The sequence below is a fragment of the Amblyraja radiata genome, chromosome 4, assembly GCF_010909765.2.
Source record: "Amblyraja radiata isolate CabotCenter1 chromosome 4, sAmbRad1.1.pri, whole genome shotgun sequence".
Classification (NCBI taxonomy): Eukaryota; Metazoa; Chordata; class Chondrichthyes; order Rajiformes; family Rajidae; genus Amblyraja; species Amblyraja radiata.
This window is the reverse complement of record NC_045959.1, coordinates 32,487,430-32,513,205: the sequence shown is the minus strand read 5'-3', so window position 1 is coordinate 32,513,205 and position 25,776 is coordinate 32,487,430. Positions and strand designations below refer to the sequence as shown.

The 25,776-nt window shown below is 42.0% G+C and overlaps 1 protein-coding gene across 1 annotated transcript in view; it reads right to left on the bottom strand.

Moving 5' to 3' along the window:
• Positions 1-5,239: 5,239 nt before the first annotated feature.
• Positions 5,240-25,776, bottom strand: part of eif3h (eukaryotic translation initiation factor 3 subunit H) — a 122,048-nt gene continuing 101,511 nt past the window's right edge. The window contains exons 5-8 of the mRNA XM_033019215.1: positions 21,990-22,139; positions 15,584-15,704; positions 11,257-11,389; positions 5,240-5,520 (exon numbers count right to left, since the gene is read on the bottom strand). Of these exons, the coding sequence (XP_032875106.1) occupies positions 5,423-5,520; positions 11,257-11,389; positions 15,584-15,704; positions 21,990-22,139 (502 nt within the window). The 3' untranslated portion in view covers positions 5,240-5,422. The remainder of the gene's footprint in view (positions 5,521-11,256; positions 11,390-15,583; positions 15,705-21,989; positions 22,140-25,776) is intronic.

The window sequence follows — 25,776 nt, the reverse complement described above, 5'->3', positions numbered from 1 at the left end:
AATAGGCAATAGGTGCAGGAGTAGGCCATTCGGCCCTTCGAGCTAGCACCGCCATTCAATGTGATCATGGCAGATCATCCCCAATCAGTACCTCGTTCCTGCCTTCTCCCCATATCCCCTGACCGCTATCTTTAAGAGCCCTATCTAGCTCTCTCTTGAAAGTATCCAGAGAACCGGCCTCCACCGCCCTCTGAGGCAGAGAATTCCACAGACTCACAACTCTCTGTGTGATAACAATTGTTCAGAATCATAATAACGTGAGATATCTGCGTATCATGGCACTCTGAAATGTGACATTCACAGATTGTACCTTACCAGGCTGGAGTATTTTTGAGTTTTGCAGTGTAAAAAAAAGCTCCTCTTGTGGTCATTGATCATTTCGGACAACACAGTGCTCTACTGAAAGATGTCTGAAATCATACATAAAACCTCTCATACTTCTTTCAACAAATTTTATCAATGAACACACTTAGTACGATTATAATTTCACTAATTTAAGGATGAAAATTGTAGCACACATTATGAAAACATCTTCATTCAGAGCTAGCCATAGATCTAAAGGATTATTTTATTAATTCATCCAATCTAAGATTAAAACCAGAGAAGAAGATTAAAGACTTTGTGGAAGTTTGATGTGTCTGGGGCCCATCATAAACTACAGATTCAAGGGATGTTCTGCCAAAGATTTCCCTTCCACTGAAAGATGAAAGATCTCAAATGAAATCCTCTTATCTCGAGTCCTTAGAGGTTACAAAGAACCTGCATTGCATTATATGGTTGTGAACACAATGCCAGATGTCAAAACACATCAATTTCTAGTTACATGGCCAGTATTATCATTACAGAGATAAGGACTGCCTACATATAGATTATTATTACTTTTTGTCTTTTAACTATTTGCAGATATTTAAAAACTTCTTTGCACTGAACTTGCATTCTAGCGGAAATAAAACCTATATCAGAGGACTGCTGTCAAACAAAAAGAATGACGGCAGACGGAACACATGAGCAAAAAAATGTTAGGTAGACAGAAATGCTGGAGAAACTCAGCGGGTGAGGCAGCATCCATGGAGCGAAGGAATAGGCGACGTTTCGGGTCGAGACCCTTCCTCAGACTGATGTTGGGGGGGGGGGGAAGAAAGGAAGAGGCGGAGACAGTAGGCTGTGGGAGAACTGGGAAGGGGAGGGGAAGGGAAGAAGGGAGAAAGCAAGGACTACCTGAAATTGGAGAAGTCAATGTTCATACCGCTGGGGTGTAAACTACCCAAGCAAAATATGAGGTGCTGCCCCTCCAATTTGCGGTGGGCCTCACTCTGGCTACGGAGGAGGCCAAGGACAGAAAGGTCGGATTCGGAATGCGAGGGGGAGTTGAAGTGTTGAGCCACCGGGAGATCAGGTTGGTTATCGCGAACTGAGCGGAGGTGTTGGGCGAAGCGATCGCCAAGCCTGCGCTTGGTCTCACCGATGTAGAGCAGCTGACAGTTAATCAAAGATGTTGATTCTCATGAGAATCTTGGGCGGGAATTGTAGAGGCAGGAAGGGTTGAGTGGAGAAACACAGACACTGCTGCCCTGGCACTCAAATGCACAGGCTTCCCAACGGTGAAGACATTAAAGAGGCTTTAATTACTAGAGTAACTCAGCGGGTCTGGCAGCATATTTGGAGAACATAGATAGGTGACGTTTTGGGACCAGGACCTTTCTTCGGACATTGCAATAGGGGGGAGAAAGCTGGAAGAGAGGTGGGGGCAGGACAAAGCCTGACAAGTGATAAGTTAAGTACAGGCGAGGGGTGTTTCATTGGCAGATGGTTGGACGAAGACCCTAGATGAAAGGATAAAAGGCTGTGAGATAAGGAGATAAGAGGCGTGAAATATGAAGCCAAAATGAAGGGGTATAGGCAGAAGGGGATGGGAGTAGGATTGCGGGAGGAATGAGTACGCATGCAGATGGGCCATGGGGAATAGAAAGGACAGGGGGATATATTTGTTGGTTAGTTACTTAAAATTGGAGAATTTTATTCGTTCATACTGTTGAGTTGTAAGCTATCCAAGCAGAATGTGAAATGCTGTTCCTTCAGAATGAGTTTGGCCTCACTCTTCAATGGAGGCAGCCCAGGGCAGAAAGATCAGAATGGGAATGGAAAGAAATTAACTTTCAGTTTGAACAAGCTGTACCAAGAGGAATACTGATATCTTAGATATCAGGCTGGAGGAGAGTTCAAGGGATACAAAGGGAATGGAATCAAGAATTTTAATACTAAGGTATTATTTAACGAGAAACTATAACACAGCTAACAGTTTATGTTCTGTGCAAGATTCCAGCATCTGCAAGTTAACAAACACAGGTTTGGTGCAAGTTAAGACATGGACTGTAAAGTTTTGGATGTCTTCAGGTTAAGAGAAAATTGAATGGTTAGTTATATCTAAGAGTAGATTTTTAGTCATGTTTGCAGAAACAAAGGCAGATGAACTGAAGCAGGGGTAAGCGATGGGGAATGTTGCAGAGATGGTAATAGCACACTGATGGCACAGACACAAGGTTTAAAACTTAAGAAAGACCTGCTCCATTGTCAGAGTGAGGTCCAGCACAAATTGGAGGAACAGCACCTCATATTTCACTTGGGCAGCTTACACCCCAGCGGTAGGAATATTGACTTCTCTAACTTCAAGTAACCCTTACTTTCCCTCTCTCCATCTCTCCCATTTCCTAGTTCTCCGACCAGTCTGACTGTCCCACTGATTAATTTTATCTCTGTATGCTTCGTTGTCAACTTCACCTACCTAACAATGATCTATTCTACAATTTCCATGATCCACATCCCTTTGATGTCTCGATTTCGCACCTTACACCTTATCTCTGTGCCTCTCCCCTGACTCAGTCTGAAGAAGGGTCTCGACACGAAATGTCACTCATTCCTTCTCTCCAGAGATACTGCCTGTCCCGCATTTTGTGTCTACCTTCGGTATAAACCAGCATCTGCAATTCTTTCCCACATATTTCATCCAAAACTTTACCCAGGTTCAAAAATGATAGTGAGATTGCCAATAAATTGATCTGTCAGATGCCCAAGCGGCTGTATAAATTGCTTCAAATTGAAGAGACAGCTTGTAGGTACAGCTTGTTGTCATGGGCAGTTTGCTTTCCTGGGTTAGTTCCTGCATTTTCCTGGCTGGATTGTCCTTGGCAGATTTGGTTTCAGTCGGCGGTCAATAGCAAGATGGATCACGGATTCTGCTCTTTGCAGAACCCAAGACCCATCTCAAATGACTCCAGGATATTGTCACCCATTTATTCTGAGGACTGGGTGCTTATCGACGGAAAATAGGTAGCCTGTACTGATATTATGTAGTGTCAAATTTCTAAATTAAATACCAGATGCCCCATCCTATCCTAGACTGCTGTAAACACTACATTCCTTCCACCTCTTTTCCCATCCCTTTTCCTTGAACAACGCAGTGTTAATCTTTGATTGCTGGATGTGGCACAGCCCTGCCTTGGCCATATGTCAAGGACAGACATTTAACCTCTAAGGGTTGACTGAACAAGCAATGCTGCCGTGGCCAGGATTGATTGCCATGAGCCAGGCTTCAACCATGTTACACAGGATTCTCCAGCTGCTTCCGGATATAAATGAGAAAATCTCTTCAACGTGAGATTCCATTAATGTCAACAGTCATGAGAGACCCCCAATATTTCATAGTGGACGTAATTTGATCTTGATCTCAATTGATCTTGTGCATGCGAGATGATTTTCCTTTAAGGTTGGGCAAGACCCATGAAGAAAACTGTTACTAACCCTAATTATTAGTCAGGTTGAGTAGCTATGGATTGGACTTTGAAATGATGACCAAGGGTGACAATTTTAGTTTGGATAATTATTATATATTTCTGCTCATATGGTAATGGATGGTGAAGGATGTGCTGGCTCTGGAGAGGGTCCAGAGGTTTGCAAGAATGATCCCAGGAATGAGTGGGCCAACATATGACGAGTGTTTGACGGCACTGGGCCTGTACTCACTGGAGTTTAGAAGGATGAGGGGGATGGGGGGGGTCATCATTGAAACTTATCGAATCGTGAAAGGCTTGGATAGAGTGGATGTGGAGAGGATGTTTCCACTGGTGGGAGAGTCTAGAATTAGAGGTCATAGCTTCAGAATTAAAGGATGTTTCTTTAAGGAGATGAGGAGGAATTTCTTTAGTCAGAGGGTAGTGAATCTGTGAAATTCTTTGCCACAGAAGGCAGAGATGGGTAGATTCTTGATTAGTATGGGTATCATGAGTTATGGGGCGAAGGCAGGAGAATGAGGTTAGGAGGGAGAGATGGATCAGCTATGATTGAATGGTGCAGTAGACTTGATGGGCCGAATGACCTAATTCTGCTTGACTTGAATCTGTCGACTATTCTGTGGTTTCGCAACGTCGGAGCACCTGTGCACAAATCAATTCGAAAGGCTGAATACCAGTGGTACAGGTGAGAACTGCTGGTAATAGCTAACATGATAGAGCCCATCAGGTACAAGAAATTACTAGCAGAGTTTGATTCTGGAACAACAACTAAAGATCTAAAAAAAAAGATAAAAGATAGCTTGACTCAAGAGTATGAAAGGGTTGGTGTTTGAAGAAAGATTGAACACGTTGGGCTTTTAATCACTGGAGTATTAATAAATGAGATGTGAAACATAAGATTCTGAGACTGATGGGGTAGATGTTGAGAGGAAGATTCCCTTAGCTGCAGTATCTAGAACCAAGTGCATTTGTTTCGGAATGGGGGTCATTGATTTTAGATTGAAATGGGGAAGAATTTCGTCTCTCAGCAGATTGTGAATCTCTGGAATTAAAAGTAATTACAAAAATAACCATGATCGCCACACATATGTTGGCCTAGTTTATACAGTAATATTGGTAGCAAACAAGTTAACCCATCCCTAACTTGCTTCACTTCAAGGCTTGGTGAGGACATTAACACACAGAACTAAAATAAACAATTAAAAAGGAGGGATAATATGAAAATATTTCAAATAATTTTCTTAGTGTCTGCTGTAGCTAGGCCATACTGAAAATAAATCATTATTTAACAAAAGGGATTAAATAATAGTCAAACTACTTCAAACTTATTTTTAAGATCGCTGAACCATTGTAAGATAGTTAATATTTAATCTAATGACATTTAATTTAATCAACTATTAGCTAAGTGTTAGACAATTAAGGTATTGCTCGGGAATAAACACAAGGACTAATGTGATCATCAAATTCATTTATTTATTTTCACTGCATTCGTACAAACTGGAGGCAACTGAACCTCCACTATCTGTTTTGGATGTGCAGAACTGGCTTTATAGACAAGGCAGCCTTTCAGAATGGAATTTTGTTGGATCTGGTATTGGAAACCACGTTGAGCTGCAGCATTTCCAACTGAGACTTCAGCTGTTATGACCTTGAAGAGCTTCAGCCATGAATAATTTGCCCATGCTCTGTGATGTGAACTCCTTGATCTGCTGGCAATAGGCATTAATTTGTCCTGTAAAGTGGCGAAAAGGAGGTGGAAAATATTTAGTCTCCGAGAACTTGGTAATCAAAAATGCAACGTGAAAATAGAAACTCTGAACACAAAGGACAATGATATACCGCATAGAAAACTGCAATTTTCTTTGGTCAATATTTAATATTTTCTCCGCTTATGTATTTATCTTGTTTGTAATGCTTGCACGCAACCTAACCAAATATTATGGGATAAAATACAAACCCTTTTGTTTAATCATAGTAGTAGCCACATCCGTAAATGATCAACATCAAGGCTTTCTTTATAACACATTCATAAAAGCAGATTTTTGCAACGTTATAATTTTCTCTGCAATTCCATGCTAATGTAACCACAAGAATGTATGACTGCGACAGTCTCTGTTTCAAATGGGCAATGTTTTGTTGCTTATCCATCATGTGATATGTGTTTGGCAAAGTACACGCCAAGTGGTGATACTCATTTAAACAAAGACTCCAAAGTACAATTTAATGAGATGAAATTTGGACTTTAATCACAATGGGATTTGCTGATTAAATGTCACTAATTATTGATGAAAAGCAGCAGCAACACTTTGTAACTTTGTTCAACTGTTCAAGGAGATATTCGTGTTTCAGGCCTTACAGTTTTCCATTCTCTGCCCCTTTAATCAATAGTGTGTACACGTACCCAACTTAGTTCACTATAGATTTACTGTAATTATTTCTAATTATGTTTTAAAAGTCTGGTATGATCTTTCCTTCCCCCTCTTTTTAGGCTGGTCTTGAAGAGCAGAGCTAAAGCATCTACATCTAGAATTTTGAAAGTAACCAATAACATGGTTTCTGCTAATAATCCCATTTTGTTCCAACGTGTCAAGGAATGCAGAATAGTTCAGGCCACATTCATTTTTGAAGCATGCTTAGTCCAATCTCGACATGAATTCAAAGGGAATATCCAGAAAAAATGGTGATGGAGGAGGAGGAAGGCCAGAGCATGGTTTGATCATCGTTTATTGTACCTCACATGTCTTCTCTTTTTTTGAGAGGCAACAAAATAAATTATTCTCAAACTCTTTAGAAAACAGAACAGTACAGTATAGGAACAGGCCATTTGGCCCACAATGGCAAACGTGAGGCCAAGACCATCTCTTATCTACCCACACATAATCCATCTCCCTCCACTCCATGCGTACCCATGTGCCCATCCAAAAGTCTCTTAAATGCCACCAGTGTCTGCCTCAACCATCTACCCAGGCAGCACGTACTTTAGAGCCAGGTTTATAATAAGTGTATTGATATAGGAACAAATACAAAAATGATAATAGCAAAAGGGAGTGAAAGCATTATGCAAGCTATTGAAAATTTTATTTTCTACAACTTGGTTATTGAGAGAAAACGCAATTACAATGGAATTTTCCTTTGTTCTTTTGCTCCTTATGTAACACCAAGTTCCCATGACTTCAACCTGTTTCATCTCTGCACACATATTATATGGGATGGGGTGGTAATACTGAAGGAATGCAGTACAACTAATGACATGCGGTGGAATTTTGGAAGAGCAAAAAAAATGGTAGATGAGGTAAACAACTGGTTTATTAATAATAAATAAATTTAAAATAAATGTGCAGAATTGTAAATTACTCATCAAAGGTAAATAGCAGATAACTGGAATAAAAGATATGGATTAAAGGGCCTGTCCCATGATGCGAGTTCACCCAAGAGCTCTCACGAGTTTAAAAAAAATCAAACTCGTGGTACCTCATCACGAGTATTTTTTTACTCTTGGAAATTTTTCACACTGTTCAAAAAACTTCACTAGTTTCCGCGTTTCCCGAGTACCTGCCGTTAGCATAACGAGCCACTACGAGACATCCACGAGCTCCGACGTACCCGCTATGTACATTCTACGTACTTACCACGAGTTTGATTTTTTTTTAAACTCGGGAGAGCTCTTGGGTGAACTCGCATCGTGGGGCAGGCCCTTAAGCCTGGACAGTGACTGGAGTCAATAGAAGATAATCAGGAGTGGAGCAGCATTGACATAATAGCCATTGTATCCATCCAAAGAAATTACACAAAACTCGTCTCATGTAACTGATTCATGCTAAATTTAGACCAAATCGTAAAAAAACGAGATACGGGGAAATCCTGCAAAATCAAATATCTAAATGTTAACTGAAGGCACGGAGTTGGGCATGGGGAAAGATAGTTCATTCACAGCTGCACATTTTTAGAAATCTGCATGCATCCCTCTTTTCCTCATTTATCCTGTTATCCAGATGAGTTCTAATTCTAAATATAATCCATAGTTGTGATCCATGTGCAAGATGACAGGGGTCTAGGATCCAGAGATCATTATTCTTGATATAAAAATTAAAGATCCGTCAATCTGTCCCTTCTCCACTGCAGAGTGAGGCATTGTATAAGCTATTCCCCTCTTTCACGCCTTCCAATCTACTTCTGGTTCTCCTCCTGGCTCCATTCACCATACATTTCATCTACTGGATCCCCTCCCCATCTGATTGCATCTGCCTTTCATTTCCCTTTCTCATACAATTGTTTCCATTATCACCTTCCTTAAGGCCCTGTCCGACTTACGTGTCCTTGGCACGCAAATTACGCGACCTCATCGTCGCTTTGAGGCGCACGGGCATCGTGTGGCCGCGCGGGGCCGGTCCCACTGAGAAGCGCGGAGGGGTATGGAGTTGTGCGTGGTATCGTGAGGCCCTCCGAAATGATGTCCTGCACAAAATCTTTGCGCGCCAACGGCCTGTCGCGTAACTGAAGGCCAAAGTGGGACAGGCCCAAGACCATGGCGCGTCTCACCTCCAACAGCAGCAGAAGCAGGCAGACAATTGCCGAGCTCGGCCTGGGGCTCACGGCTGTTGCGGTCCCGATCCGCCCCCACTTCTACTCCCAGAGCGGGGTCAAGAAAATTGAAGATAGACACAAGATGCAGGAGTAACTCAGCGGGACCGGCAGCATCTCTGGAGAGAAGGAATGGGTGACGTTTCGGGTCAAGACCCTTCTTTCAGACTGAAGAAGTCTCGACCCGAAACATCATCCATTCCTTCTCTCCAGAGATGCTGCCGGTCCCGCTGAGTTACTCCTGCATTTTGTGTCCATCTTCAAATTATGTCACGCGCTCCAGACGGCTGTGCGGTCGAATGAAGTCGCGCGCGACCTTCGCGGTACCGTCGCGCCCCAACGCGCCCTCGAGGTCGCGTAATTAGCGTGCCAAGGACACGTAAGTGGGACAGGGGCTTTACTTATCAGATTCCAGGGCTGGTAGCCATTGTGTCCCCACTCTGCATCCTTCAACAGCTGGCTCCACATTCACCCTCCCCGACCCCCACCTAACTCCATCTGCTTTTTTTTCCCTTATACAGGCACAAGCAACTACATATGCTGGCTTAGCAAAATAAGGTAACATGCTGGAGTAACTTATTTGTTCAAGCAGCATCTCTGGAAAACATGGATAAGAACCGTTTTGGGGTCAGGACTCTTCTCAGAGAAGCTACCTGATCCGCTGAGTAACTTCAGTACTTTGTGGCTGCTTTTTATCCTTGTCTGCTTCCACATATAACGCACTTTCCACCAAATTCCACCTCTCCCCTTCCTGGATCAATCTTCTCATCATCCTTCACCTCTGCTCGATTCACCTACTACTTATTGGCCTCTTTCACCTCTCTCGCCCTCTCTCCTCTTTACATTGACCATCTTCCCTCTGCACTCTCAGTTCTGATGCAGTCTGGACCCAAAACATCAACAATTCCTTTCTACCCACAAATGTTGCCTGACTCACTTAGTTCCTCCAGTGCTGTTTTTGGCTCAGAAGCATTAATTGTTAAAACAGCTGACTTTGAAATGATAGTTTTCTTTAAATTAATTGGTTCGTTGAAGCATAATAATAATTCAGAGTACAAAAGACATGTTGTGTTGGAGGAAAGTACATAAATTAAATACTTTAGTTTAAAATCAAAATTATTTCGTATTGGACTTTCAAAAATATTAGCTTGCAGAGATATATACCTAATATACATGTCTCATGGAGTTAGGAAAACTGAAAAAATAATAATATTGTTTCTCTTAATGTGAACCTGAGGGGCAGCTTTTTCACTCAGTGGGTGCATGGAATGAGCTATCAGAGCAGGCAGTTGTGAGGCATCATTTAAAAGACACTTAGACAAGGACATGGATAGGACAGTTTTGGGGAATATGGGCCAAATGCAGGTAAATGAGACTCGCTTAGATGGGGGATCATGATTGACATGGACGAGTTGGGCTGAAAGGTTTGTTTCCATGCTGTATGATTCTATGACTCTAAATGGTTGTTGTGTGAATGACTGTCAGAAAAACTCACAATTTAGAGATACAGTGATGCAAAGAGAAGTGCTCAAACCTGATCAAAGCTTATTAATAAAAACACACCACTTTTAATAATTCAGAAAACATTTAACAACAGTCATGCCAACACACGATTTGTTCCAGTTGCATGCTGTTAAACTTCTAAGTAAAATATGCTTAAATAACAGATTACGTCTACACTATTTTTGGAACCTTGGTCTTAAGGCAAGCCACATGTCACCAAATGAAAGTCTCCTTTCCCTTCCAGCGCTAAGGATTACGTGAGAAGCGACACTGAAAGACGTCAATGCAACTCACGCTAAACTCAAGACTGTAGCACAAAACTGACCCTAATTCACCACCAAATGGCATTGGGCCAACTTGAACATGGGCTAGCTGCATAGAACCACTGCTTGTGATCCATGTATGCCTGCACTTACAGATGCAGGCAATTGATCTTGCTGATTTACCACACCTGCTGATTTACCACACCATCTATTTATGAACTAAACGGGAGAACAGAGGCTACCCCAGATTGTCCAACAGGGCTAACAGCAGGGAAAGTTGGGGCATAGGTTTGTCTACTTACAAAGTTACAAGTAATTTGTGGAGTTTTAAATGTCTATGGTAATGCACAATTAAAAATGATTTAAACTAGAGTAAATAATTAAAAAACTAGGACTGTAAAAAATGTAAAATAAATAAATAAAAATAAAACATTTTACAATAATTCACATGACCCTTTACTTCCAAATCCATAAGCCTAGAACATCCATTGGAATCAAGGAGGTCTCCAGCTATGACCAAACATAGATTCTAAGTGGTGAAGATAGACACCAAATGCTGGAGTAACTCAGCGGGACAGGCAGCATCTCTGATAGAAGGAATGGGTGACGTTTCGGGCCGAGACTCTCCTTCAGACTGTGCGGTGAATCCCTTGGTGTAATGTTGAGGATTTCCCACAAGAATGGGTTCCTCCACTGGACTCCATATAGAACCCAGGGAAAAAAAGTGCAGTGACAGGTTCAGCACCTTACATTGCTTAGTAAATGCTGGACTCTGGGTGCCTGCATAAATTCAAAACTTGCTTCTCTCTGAATAGTAGACATCAGCAGTTTCCAAAGGAACTGGTGACCACGCCAATCAAGTTTTGGCCCATTGATTTATCAGAATGACTTATGAGAGGAATGGAAAAATGAGGGGGCTCTACTGAAAAAAAAACAAAATACTGGAGAGAACCCCCTAGATTGAACAGATGATCAGCATTTTGTGCAAAGCACTTTCACTGAACCTCTTGAGTTTGGGGAGAATACAAGAGCCTCACTGTGGACCTACCTAACTGTACTACCTTGACATGGAACTGTTTAATACTCAGGTTGCTCTTTTCCTTCCTATATAAATCTCTAACCTGCAACAAGCAGTGTTTCCAGTCTTGGTGGTGGTTGAGGTGGTTTGAATAACTTGCTGGAGTCCTCTTCTGGCAATGGTGTCTCCCCTCTGGTCTGCCGTTGGGTATTTTCCAGCTGCCGTCTGTGAAGATACTGCAAAACAAAAACCATGTTCTCAATTCAAGGATTTCACATAATTACTATGGATAATCCCATTCATCTTTTGCATGGTAAGGCTGGCAAGTAAAAAGGAAGAAAAACATTCATTATCACCTTTCCATGCTTTTATCCAGAAGGAAATATAGATGAGCCTGGAATTTGTGAGGAGACTAACAGTGGATCTCTTGTTGCACATCATCTTAATGGAGGATATCTGACAGCAACTTGAGTCAGCATGTGCACAACTAAACACACATATCTAGGTCTTTTGTCAAGGACAACCACCATGACCTCTTCAACAGGGTTTGATTTTAAAGTCTTCCCATGGGTAATTAGTAGAAGCAACAAACTAATGATAAGCTCGACTGTTTACACACCAGTCGGATTAAATTGGTGCTGAAAACATTCAACTTTGCTGATGAAATTGTATTGCGGTTTTAAATGGCTTTACAGAGGTATAACAGCCGCTTAGTAACTCCACTGTATCTCATAAAATGACAGAGTATAATTCCCACAGATTTATTTCAATATTCCAGATTTAAACTAGACAGTAGATGAAAAATGATACAGAACTCTTTGGCTTCTTTTTTAATGTTCACTGTCTGTAAATGGTTTTAATTTAGTCAAAGCACACTTTTACTTCCAGGGTTTGTCGCCTGTAAGAATATTTAAATCTGCTGCCTGCTTGATGAGTTCACTGCGACTGGACGCCAGTTATCAATGTGGGGTAAAGGGAATCCATACCACAAAGATCTTTGATATCAGCAATGAGCACTGTCACTTTGTTGCAGACTGTAGAAATCAAAGTTAACGTGCCTGATCAGTACTTCCCTCTGACACTGACAGCTTATGATATAACCATATAACCATATAACAATTACAGCACGGAAACAGGCCATCTCGACCCCTCTAGTCCGTGCCGAACACATAATCTCTCCTAGTCCCATATACCTGCGCTCAGACCATAACCCTCCATTCCTTTCCCATCCATGATGGCTGACAGTGTTAACTGCCCTTAAATTACAAATGAGGACCCCAGTTAAAAAATAATATTTGGTTGAATGGCACTGGTCACTTCAGAAGTTGACAAGTAATTTGGATGTAGAGGTCCCAACATTGTCCCTTATACAACTATATTACGATTATTTGCAAATATTTCAATCTTATGTCATGCGATATGGGTACAGGTGCACAACCTTTTATCCGAACATCCAAATAACGAAAACCTCCGAATAGCGGACATTTTTCGGTCCTTGAAGAAAGGTCCTTGAAGACGTTCAACGAGGGCGGCCCGCAGAGGTGACAGCGGAACCTCCGGTCGGTCCTCGAAGAAAGGGGAACTAAATCCCCATTCATAAAAGAGAAGGTGAGGGTATATTGCGCGGGAGGGTTAATAATTGACAATCTGCTGCTGCCTGCCCGCTGAGTTAAAAAGTTCCCACGGTAGACTCACGATACACAGTGTATCGTGAGTCTTGCGTGGGAACTTTTTAACTCAGCGGGCAGGCAGCAGCAGATTGTCGCTCCCTTCAGTTTCACCTCACCTACACCCCTCTGCTTCCCGGCCATGTGTGTGACCCCTTCCCTCCCCTCTCCAGCTCCCCGCCCATTGCACCGGTGCGGGGGCTTTGCACTGTCTTCACGTCGGCGATGCCAGCAGGTCAGTGCCAGTCACCGGAGACGTCAGGACCAACGGGACACCGATCCCCAGGCCCACTGCAAGCACGGAGATCCCAGAGACCCACAGCCAACAGCAGCCCAGCCCCGTTCCAACTCCAGAGGAACACGCTCCCCGTAGGGACAGAAGCTGATGGTGTGCAAGGTACGTCTTGTTCTTGGGGTTGCGGATGAGGGGGCGCAGCTCGGGCTGTGACGTCTCCGGCCACCCCCCTGTACAGGAGCTGAGACTGGGAACTGTGGGGTTGTTTGCAGTTGCAGAGGGAGGGGGCAAGGGCGGTACAGTTCCCAGTCTCAGCTCCAGTCCAGGGGGATGACCGGAGACGTCAGGACCAACGGGACACCGACTGCAAGCACGGAGATCCCAGAGACTCACAGCCAGCAGCAGACTCTAGCCCAGCCCCGCTCCAACTCCAGAGGAACCCGGGTTGCGGATGAGGGGGCGCAGCTCGGGCTGTGGGCGAACTGCCACTTGTCGCTGTAGCGGCCCATCGGGGAGCGGGTTCCTGTTGGTCCTGACGTCTCCGGCCACCCCCCTGGACAGGAGCTGAGAGACGTCAGGACCACCAGAAGCCGCTCCCCGATGGGCTGCTACGGCGACAAGTGGCAGTTCGCCCACAGCCCGAGCTGCGCCCCCTCATCGGGACACCGACCCCCAGGCCCACTGCAAGCACGGAGATCCCAGATCAGCAACTCCAGCCCAGCCCCGCTCCAACTCCAGAGGAACACGCTCCCCGTAGGGGCAGAAGCTGATGGTGTGCAAGGTACGTCTTGTTCTTGGGGTGGCGCAGCTCGGGCTGTGGGCGAACTGCCACTTGTCGCCGTAGCGGCCCATCGGGGAGCGGATTCCTCTGGAGTTGGAGGGACAGGGAGACACAGCGGCTTTTGAGAATGGTGGTCAATCACTTCCAAAGTTCTGCCCACACAGTCAGTACACCTCTCCTACACTTGTCTCCCGCACTAAGATCATCTCGCAGAGAATGATCCCAGCCTAACCCTCCCTATTCTCGCCTATTCTGCAAGAAAAAACTACATTGAAGACTCAAACTCGCGATCGAGTAACTGCCGGGATCGAGGCGCAAACTCGCGACCTTGCGGATATGAGCCGAGCACTCTACCACTGAGCCAGCCGTTAAAATCTACGCTAAAAATCTTCCAATCCGAAAGCCGAAAAATTCCGAATTACGAAAAGTGTCTGGTCCCAAGGCTTTCGGATAAAAGGTTGTGCACCTGTACTAACATTTGGTATGTGTTGATCTTCTCAATCTATTCAAATGGCCAAGAAAAAACATGACTAAAATTGAACACATATAAGCATGCTTAAACCATTTCATTTCTCAAATGGCAAGTGACTTTACAAACTAAGTTCCAATGAAACTCATTTCATTCGACCTGTGCAACCTGCTTCTGCATTGAACTACAAAGTCAAGCACGCTACACACTTCAGTTTATCACATTATTGCCAGCCTTGACCTAGCCAATAAAGACTAACCGGCTGGACCCAGCAAAAGATATTCAAAACAGTATTTTGTTCAAAATTCTTACATTAGTTGTGGGGTTCATCACTTTCTGAATTTGATGCTCAGAAGCAGAGCGGAGAGTCAATGCCAGGGAATCACTGCTGAGTGCACATGACAAGGGATAACTAATGACAAGAGATAAGTTTTTTACTGTGCCAAGATAACATGGTGCTCATTGCCATTGACCTTTGAAAACCCTGATTCACCATGTCCATCATATAAACTGTAAACATCTGCTTTTTTTTTAAAGCAGAAGATATGCACTTTTGCTTTGTAAGCTATTCAAGTATCATACTTCTACAAATCCTTTCTATGGAACAATGCCTAAAGATGGAAATAAACAAACTATATAGATGGGCAAAATCTCAAATGAAAAACCTTACTCCTTGTAGTATGTAATGGATGTATTACAAAAATAAACCTATGAATTACGCAGTTTAAATTTAGAAGGGGAACAATTACTTGGAACTTTAAAAATGACTTTTATTTCCAAATTGCAATGCATACATTTTACGAACACATCATGGGAAAATAGTGCATGTAAAGTATGCTTAATTCAAGTTAATACACAGAAACAAAGTTCTTAAATGTATCTGAAGATGCAAAATATTCATATATTCAACATAGACAACTTTCAAATGATTGCCAAATACCTCAGCATTGACTCAGCAAATGAAAGAAAACTGACCTTTCCCTGAGGGAGGAAAGGAAGCCAACAGAGCACTCAGTGCTGAAAAAGAACAAGAAAAAAACACAAGGAAAGAAAAATACTAGGCGAACAAAAAGGATGTTTTTCTTTAAAGAGTTTTTTTAAAGTATGAAATCCAAAGGGCGTGATTCAATTTTCCCAGTTTAGATTAACCACCATGACATAATCATTGGGCTGCTGTAAAGTCTGTGCCCACCACATTTTGTATTGAGTGATAGCAGACTAATGGTATTTCTTCTAAACTTTGCCAATGCAAGAAGTCGTAGCTTTGATTTTACTTACTTGCTGTTTCTGTTGCTGCTGCTTACTTACATTCCTCATGTAAGTATTATACTTAATGATATCTTGGCTCATTTCATCCACTCTGTCCATTAAAAGCTGGAGGTTCTTCTCGAGATGATTTCTATCAGACACAAATTTTATAGGCATCATTCACCACACAAAATATTTTTCATTCTCAAATAAAACTGAACTGTAGTCAATGAATAGCATTCCAACAGAGGTGTAATGTTTGAGACCACGTAAGGCCCTGTTGTGACTAGCATAAGCAAAAGGAAAACACGTCCGACATCTTGTAAGTATGATTTATTCTGCCCCACCCACGGACACTTCTCCAGGGTCACCTTCTCTCGATCACGAGGCACAGACCTTTATATTAAAGAGGCACTGGCATTTACATATACATCACAAGAGGTGTTTTTATTGTCAAGATGATACAGAGTTGAATATAGTGCAAGGGAGATGGCATCCTCCATAGACCTGTTTTTGTTAGCTGCAAACTAGTAGCAATGGCCATTTTCTACCCAGAGTAGCAGAATTCTGTGGAAATTTGCACAAAAATTCAACAAGGAAGCTGTAGATTTTTTTTCTTGGACTTTTAGATTTTCATGTTTCAGAACTTGCATTACTTCATTTTTGGAGCATGGGTCTTATGATAAAACTACAATTTAGGGCCAGGAGCTACAAAATCATTGAGCATTAATTCACCTGCAACCTGGCAATAGGACTATTTAAATCTGGATCTGTAACGTAGCTATGTTACTACACAAAGCTTCTTCTAGGACACACACATACTTGAACATTTTAGAATGGATCACTGTTTGGTAAATGAACTATAAGCACATTCACATAATACGCCATAGTAATGAACAAATCTCCATCAATACATTTGTAAATTTTACCTGTCCCTCCCAACTCCTCCCACAGTTCTGACAATTCTCCCATGAACGAATTAAAGACATTGTGTGAATATATTCAAGGTATATATTACAATTTTAGATTCTTTCAAAATCAGATCTTTTTTTCCCTCTCTCAGAGCTAGCTTGCTGTGTCCTTCATTCTGCTAATTCCTCCATGGCACTATCAAACCATCTATGAGGGCATCCATGCTTGCTTAAAATGCACCAATAAATTACTGCACAAAAATGAAATTCTCCTATTTGGTTAGGCTTTCTCCAGAAAATTGTCCTCACATCAATTCAACCCACTCAATTCCCACCAAAGAAAACACTCAAAATGTTGTGTAATCTCTTAATTTGGTGTGTGAAATGTGTACTTTGGATAGAGATTAAGAAGCAGGAGCTCAAATATGGCAATTCCTGGAATACTCGTGCTGCATGTGTGTGAGTATGGAAATAGAGGTACAGCACATGTATGGTTGGGAAGATGGTGCAGTAGATGGATGCCCTCATAGATGGTTTGAAAGTGCCATGGATGAATTAGCAGGATGAAGGACACAGCAAGCTAGCTCTGAGAGGGGGAAAAATACATGGAAAAGATGGGATAGATAAAAGGCAATAGATGAATTTTATTCATTTTTGGGATCTGAGCACTATTGGCAAGACCAGCATTTATTGTTGATCAGCACTAGTCCTTGATAAGGTGGTGGGAGAGCAAATGTCATTTCATATCACCTTCGAAGAGAGCTGCCATCACTTTGCCGATAATTCAGAGCAGAGGTATTGGGTAAGAATTAGCAAGATTGAACTGGTCCTGGTTTTTGTGAACATTATATACCTGGACAATAACCCACAGTGATGGGTAAATGCCAGTGTTATAACTGTACTAGAATATTTTAGCTAGAGACATAGCTGATCCTGGAGAGAGGTCTTTAGCAATGCAACTAGGACGTTGGCTGATTCCATAGCCTTTGCTAGATCTGGTGCATTCAGCAATTTCTTGATATCATGTGGAGTCAATTGAACTGGTTGGAGACTAGCTTCTGTCATGGTGGGGGGCTCAGAAAGAAGCCGAGATGAATCATATCAGATTTTCAGGTATATCCAGACTAAAGGAAGCGCAAGGTGGTTTAAGGTGTAATTACACTCATACACTATGATCCTAAAAAGCATTTCAAACAAGGTTGGTGAGCCGCAGGAACTATGAAACATGTTATGCTAATAACAGAAACTTGGCTGGAAACAAAAGACAAATGAGAAAAACTATTCTTGGATACATGGTGTTCAGGAAACATAGGACAGGAAAGAAAGGAGGGTGGGTGACAGCTTGGATTAAGGAAAATACTTAAGAGATTATATGGTGAAACAATCTCCAATTAGGGTTAAGGAACACAAAGCCACAATTATCCACTGGGACCATACTGGACTGGGGAGGACAGAATGGAGTAAATTTGCAGAGGGTAAAAGCCATGGAGAAGTGATGATGGGACAACGACCATCCAAATACAGGTTTGGCAGCAATAATGGAGGGTTCAAAAGGCCGATGGATTTCCAACATTTGTTCAAGAGAACATTGAGGAACACAGACTTGCTTCTGGGAAATTAGCCAAACCGAGTGCAACTAGTATCTGTGGAGTACATAGCTATGTCAAAGGGTAAAAATTCATGATTTAAAAAAAGTAAATGAAGAGCCGATAGCAATAAAATAGAAACAGAGGTCAGCAAACAAAATTTTAATTGTCAAGTAAGAGGCACATAATGTGGAGATGTTTCAGTTATGACCTATTCCATGAGAAGGGTAAGAAAATGAAAGGTCTAGAGTAAAATAAAGCGTAATAAAAGCATGTGCATGTCATATTTATGTTTATTATTGTCATGTGCACCAAAATGGAGTGAAAAGCTTTGCTTGCTATCAAATCCTTGCTTGTTTACACGCAAGTCATATTGCAAATATTTTATATTACACCTATACCTACTTGTAACATGATACATGTTCCTTGCTTGTTTACTCTGGAGAGAAGTATCCTTTACACAGGAAATTTTTGATAATTTTTTGATAATTATACATTGAAATAACACAATTTCCTTGCTTGTTTACTCTGGAGAGAAGTATCCTTTACACAGGAAATTTTTGATAATTTTTTGATAATTATACATTGAAATAACATAATTTCCTTGCTTGTTCTCCATCCATCGATCCATCACTAAAACTCTGATCTCCAGATCGGTCGGAGCTCCAACACTGGCGATCATGGCTGATCATCTAAAATTAGTAGGTACACAAAATTGCTGGGGAAACTCAGCGGGTGCAGCAGCATCTATGGAGCGAAGGAAATAGGCGACGTTTCGGGCCGAAACCCTGAAGAAGGGTTTCGGCCCGAAACGTCGCCTATTTCCTTCGCTCCATAGATGCTGCTGCACCCGCTGAGTTTCCCCAGCAATTTTGTGTACCTTCGATATTCCAGCATCTGCAGTTCCCTTTTGAACATCTAAAATTAGTACCCCGTTTCCCCAAATCCCTTGATTCCTTTAAGAGCTAAATCTAACTCTCTCTTGAAAACATCCAGTGAATTGGCCGCCACTGCCTTCTGTGGCAGAGAAATCCACAGATTCACAATTCTCAGGGTGACATTTTTTTCCCCCTTATCTCAGTCCTGAATAGCCTACCCCTTATTCTTAAACTGTGACCCCTGGTTCTGGGCTCCTCCAACATCGGGAACATTATTCCTGCATCTAGCCTGTCCAATCCCTTAAGAATTTTATATGTTTCTATAAGATCCCCTTTCATCCTTTGAAATTCCAGTGAATACAAGCCCAGTCGACCCATTCTTTCATCATATGCCTGTCCTACCATCCCAGGAATTAACCTGGTGAATCTACACGCCCCACTCCCTCAATAGCAATAATGTCCTTCCTCAAATTAGGTGACCAAAATTGCACACAATACTCCGGGTGCAGTCTCACCAGGGCCCTGTACAACTGCAGTAGGACCTCCTTGCTCCTAAACTCGAATCCTCTCGCAATGAAGGCCAACATGCCATTAGCTTTCTTCACTACTGGCTGTACCTGCATGCTTACTTTCAGTGACTGATGTACAAGTACACCCAGGTCTCGTTGCACCTCCCCTTTTCCTAATGTGATACCATTCAGATAATAATCTGCCTTCCTGTACTTGCCACCAAAGTGGATAACCTCACATTTATCCACATTATACTGCATCTGCCATGCAATCTGCCCACTCACCTAACCTATCCAAAATAAAATTCCTGTATGTTAAACACAATTTTAATTTCAGAAATTCATATATTTTGTCTAAATGTTCTGTTATCTCATCCTTTATTCCCTTCACCATTTTCCCTCAAACTGATGTTTGGGTGTTTACCTGTAATATTAACTCACTATTAATTAAATATTAATAAATATCAATACATGGGTTGGGGGACACTGCGATTCGGCTGCCCAGACAGCAGCGTGTTCGTTATTTTGTCTTTTTTTTGGTATGTCCAAGCCTTTGTTTTTTTTGTCTCTCGGTGTGTCTTATGTGGGGGGTGCTGGGGGGGGGGGAAGGGGGAAACCGTTTTTTAGTCACTTCCTCACGGAGAGGCAACTTTTTCCATGTCGTTTCTCCGCCTCCCCTGTCGCGGCCTAACAGCTTGGATTGGAGCGGCCTTTCCCGGAGTCAGCCCCGGAGCTCCAGCAGCGGGTGCAGCGCAGACTTTTCCATCGCAGAGCGGGCGAACCCTTGCCGGGGGTCGCCAGAAAGGAGTGCTTCGATCACTGGCCTGGTGACTTTAACAAAATCAACGTCAATTTTATTTGTCATCATGGGACTGTGGTCTGTGGAGCTTCTAGCCGCGGGCGTGGCGTGGACTTACCATCCGGAGTCTGGGATCCCTCGCCGGGGATCGCCGGAGAAGAGCTCCGACCGTTGGCCTATAATATCGTGAAGCCGCGGTCTCCAGTAGGAAGTGGCCGATTCGGGACCTCCAAGTCGCAGAGTGTCCGTCCGTCCCTCACGACGTCGGAGTTTCGAGCATCCCGACGAGAGGGCCTGTGTACATCGGGCCATCCGTAGCAGCGACTGTGGAGGGTTCATGGCCCCGACCATGGATGAACAAAGGAGTAGGCCTGACTGAACTTTGTTGCCTTCCACCACAGTGAAGAATCCACTGTGGTGGATGTTCATGTTATATTCTATTGCGTATTGTGCTCTTTTTGATTGTATGGCTGCATGCTAAATTAAATACCACTGTACCTTAATTGATGCACGTGGCAATAAATGTGAACTTGAACTTAACTTTGCTGTCCACAGTGCATGGTCAGTTGATTTCAAGTTACAGCAAAAGCTTGGATCAGTATTTTATAGCTTTTTAAATATCCCTCTTGTATTTTCTTTATAACTGCTCACATCAATCAATCAACTGGATGGCCCAGTGGAAAGTAGAGAAAAAGAGACCGCACCCTATCAGAGATATTCCCTTCATCCTATCCATTCTCCTCTGGTCACCAATTTCTCTGCAATTTAAAGCTTATTTGTTTTCTCACTTTTCCAATTCCAATGAACGGTGTTCTACCCAAAACATTAATTTTGTTTCTTTTTCAAAAGATACTGCTGGACATATTGAGAGTTGCAAACATTTTCCATTTATATTACTTATTTTAGATTTAAAATTTCCCTCATTTTGCATTGAACACATATTTGAGGATGCTTTTAAAATCCATACCCACGCTTCTTCTCATTCTTAATTTTTAGTCTCTTCATAATTTTTTGTCATCTGCTAAAATCTCGACTGCTCCCAATGGATTTGCTATTTTGTTTGGCTATTTTATTCATCTTCAAGTCTCATACTGTCCTTAATTTTTGTCATTAGTCATCTTCATTTCTTTTGTATTACATATTTAGTATTTTTACTTGAAGGAAAGGGACTTTGACAAAAGGCAGAAATGTTTAACTGTTAGCAGAAAAGATCTTTGGAAAACCACTGCAGGGTGTTAGTCAGATTTATTTGGGTTATTGTCTATTTGCTGTATAAAATGCAACAAAGATAAGTATTTTGCTGCCGTAACTGTGCTAGCAAAATTACCTTCAGTTTCCATTTCTGTAATACTTCTGCAAATAGAATCTGGGTGATTACTTAATAACAACTCACCTTTGAGATTTCATATTAAGAATTGTCCCATGTGAAAAATAAATCATTCATGAAACCCTTGTCTGAGGGACGTGGTGCAGCAACTGTGCATGTTTCACAAGTAAAAATAATGGATGCCAAATCCCATGTATATGCTAATAGCTGATGCTATTTGTCTAAGCTAACTGTTGTTGGAAAACTATTACAGCAAGATTAGTTAGGAAATTGCAGAAATATTGATGAGCACGTCCACCTTCAGTGACTTCAGCCTAATGACATAAACCGACACCATTGCTGCACAAGTGGTCAATTCTTACAAACACTTATTTTACAAAAGCAAAACTAACATTCATAATATAATATTAAACCAACGAAACTTACCCACTAGCCAAATTGAGAAGTTCTTGCTTTTCAGACACACTTGATTTTTCTTCTAGTTCCCAAAGCAGAACATTGACAAGGTGAGAATTCTTGATAGTAATGGGCACTTCTTCAAACATATTCTCGGAAGTAATGAGTGCTTTCTTTATTCTAGGTGATAAAGACACAAGTAATATTAAGATTAGTAATGCTTTCAAATATCTTCATAAAGATAAATTATATTTTAAACATTAGCTTTTATACAGCAAATAGGTCCAAACGAATCAGTAATACGTTGGTTCACATGGATTTATAAGTTGCATCACTTATTTTATTAACAACCCCAATCGGACTGGGGACATTTCTTTTTATTCAGGCTATTTCAAGATTTCAGTTAGGAACATAATTAGGAGGCACTCAGGCCTTTAATCATGCTGGCCATTCAACAAAATCATGGCTGATTCATTGTGGCTTCAACATCCTAGGTACCCTTTCACTCTCTTACTTATGAAGTATCTAGCGAACTCTGCCATTAAATATTCAGAGTTTGCTTCCACTATCCTTTGAAAAAGAGTTCCAAAGGCTCAAGACCCTGAAAGAAAGAAAAAAATCCTACCGTTGTCTTCGAGGTACAATCCTTTACTTTTAGAGATTTGCCCTCAGAGGAAATATCCATTCCACTTCCGCCTGTCAAGATCCTTAAGGATCTTATACATTTCAACCAAATTCCGTCTCACTGTACTGAACTCTAGCACACATAAGGTGAGCTTGTCCAACCTTGTCTCATGAGCCAAACCCACTCACTCTAGGTGCTAGTCTCGTGTAAACTTTATCTGAACTGCTTGCACTCTTAACATTCTTCCTCAATTAAGATCAATAGAGTACAAAGTTCCTCGAGAGATGGCTCCACCAATGGCCAATTTAAATGAACGATATTTTACTTTTTCCAAAACTAATAATTTCATATTTCCCCATATTATGTTCTATTTGTTAAACCTTTGCCTTACCGTTAACTTATCTATAACATCTAGTAGTCTGCTGTCCTCTTCACAACTTATTTTTCAACCTATCTTTATATTATGCTTGTGGAGAGATACACTGGTGACAACTTGAAGAGAATGAATAGAGATGGGCACTAAGCTCTATGAACAGTCAGGAAAGACAGGAAGACTAAGGAAATTGGGAAAGTTAATGACGATGTCGAGGACAGTCTGTATTACAGTTGAGGAAGTGTTGGCTGTCCCAAAGTATATGAAGGTAGAGAAATCTGCCAGGCATGATCAGGTATATATAGACACTGTGGCAAGCTAGAAAATAAATTGTACCAGCTTTGTCTGAAATACATGAATTATTGTTAGACGTGGGTGAAGTGCTGCAAGACTGGCCAGCGATGCGCCTCTGTTTAAGAAGGGCTGCAAATAATGGGCCTGTCCTACGTTGGCGACTCTTTAGGCGACTGCCAGGGGCTAGTTTTAATGGAATTCACCTACGACACCTGGCGACAAACTACGTTAGCACCTACGACAACACCTATGTCAACCTACGGCAGCAAAAATTGTCGCCACTGTCGCCGAAAAACTTTCAACATGTTGAAATTTTGTGGCAGTCGCCTGTAGTCGCCCAAAAAAACGTCTAAGTGGGACAGGCTCATTAATATCTGGAAACTAAAGAACAGTAAGCCTAACATTTGTGGTAAGTACTGGAGCGGATTCTGAAGGATACGATATACATGCATCTGGATAGACAGGGATGGTTTTGTGCATGGGAGATCATGTCTCACAAATTTGATAGTGTAGTTGAAGTAACCAAGGTTTATGAGGGCAGGGCCACAGACGTAGTCTATATAGACTTCAGCAAGGCGTATAATATGGTTCTGCATGGTAGGCTGCTTTGGAAGGTGAGATTGCATGGGATCCAGGGAGAGGTATCCATTGGATCCATAATTGGTTTGATGGCAGGAAACTGAAGTTGACGGTTGGAGGTTGTTTTTTGGACTAAAGGCGTGTGACTAGTGGTGTACCTCAAGTTGGTGCTGTGCCCATTGATGTTTGTCATCTATATCAACTATTTGTATGAAAATGTACAAATTATGGCAAGTTTGAAGATACACTGTGGTATTGTAGATAGTGAAGGTTATCAAGAGTTACAGCAGTATCTTGATCAGCTGGTTTAGGTTTATTATTGTCATGTGTATTGAGGTACAGTGAAAAGCTTTGTTCTGCATGCAATCCAAACAGATCAGATAAACCATACATAAATACAACCCCCATTCCTTCTCTCCAGAGATGCTGCCTGTTCTGCTGAGTTACTCCAGCATTTTGTGTCTATCTTTGATTTAAACCAGCATCTGCAGTTCTTTCCTACACATACTATACATACAATCAGTCAAGTGCAATAGATTGAGTAATGGGATAGATATGGAGTCCAGAATATAGTGCTCAGCATTGTGGCACATCAGTTCCAAAGACAAAATTCACAATAGGGCAGAGGTGCATTGACTCTGCCCTAGGTTATGGAAGGGCTGTTCAGATGCCTCATAACAGCGGGGAGGAAGCTGTTCCTGAACCTGGTGCTGCAAGCTTCCAAGCTCCTGTAACTTCTGCCAGAGAGGAGCAGGGAAGAGGTGGAATGATCAGGGTGGGAAAAGACTTTATGTTGGCTGCTTTTCCGAGGCAGCGTGAAGTGTAGATTGAGTAAATGGGAGGAAGTTTGGTCTGTTCGATGGACTGGACACATCTATATCACTCTGCAATTTCTTGTGATCTTGGGTAGAGCTGTTCGCAAATCAAGCTGAGATGCAACCTGTCAGTATGCATTCTATGGTGCATCTGAAGAAATTTGTAAGAGTCATTGGAGACATTCCGAATTTCCTCAATCTTCTCAGGAAGCAGAAGCATTGGTGTACCTTCTTGACCATTGCATCAATGTGCTTGGACTACGACAGATCATTGGAAATATTATCGCCAAGAAACTTGAAGCTCTCAACCATGTCCACTTAGGCACCATTGATGCTGATTGCGGCATGTACTTCACCATGTTTCCTGGTCAATCACAAGCTCCTTTGTCTTGCTGAAATTGAGGGAGAGGTTAATGTCATGATATCATGTCACTAAGTTCTCTATCTCCTTCCTGTACTCCATCTCGTCATTGGTCATTGTTCACTCCCGAGGAGCCATTCATTCACACTAAGGGTGCTGGGTATATGGAGCAAGCCATCAAAGAAAGTAGTCGAGACAATTACAAAAACAATTAAAAGCCATTTGGTACATGGGTAGGAAAAGTTTAAATGGATTATGGGTCAGGCTCAGGCAAGTGGGAGTAGTTTGGAAGGGTTTGGTCGGTATAGATGAGTTTGGCTGAAGGGTCTGTTTCTATGAAGCAGTATATCACACACTGATTCACTATCCTCTTAGTCCTTCTGCTTGATGAATATCGATGCTAAGTACTCGTTTAGTACTACGCCTCGAACTCCAGTGTATGGTCCCGAGACTCTCAGAACAACAAGGTGCACTCTAGCAGTGTTAAATTGTGGTAGAGAAGGAGACAGGACAAATGAGGGCAGACCAAGAGAAACTAGAAGGAATTTCAAAAATAAGCTTAGAATGTTTGCATGCAGGCGTTGCAAATGCGATGAATTAGATTGGTGACTGAAAATGGAAATAGCTTTGTGGAAATATAATATAGTGGTCACAAATTAAAACAGCCAAGATGACAGAACTGGGCACTTAATAGTCTATGGTACAGAGGGGGAGATAAAAAAAGATGTGCAGAATTTATTGCTGAAAAGAGAAAAATTCAATGAGAGGTT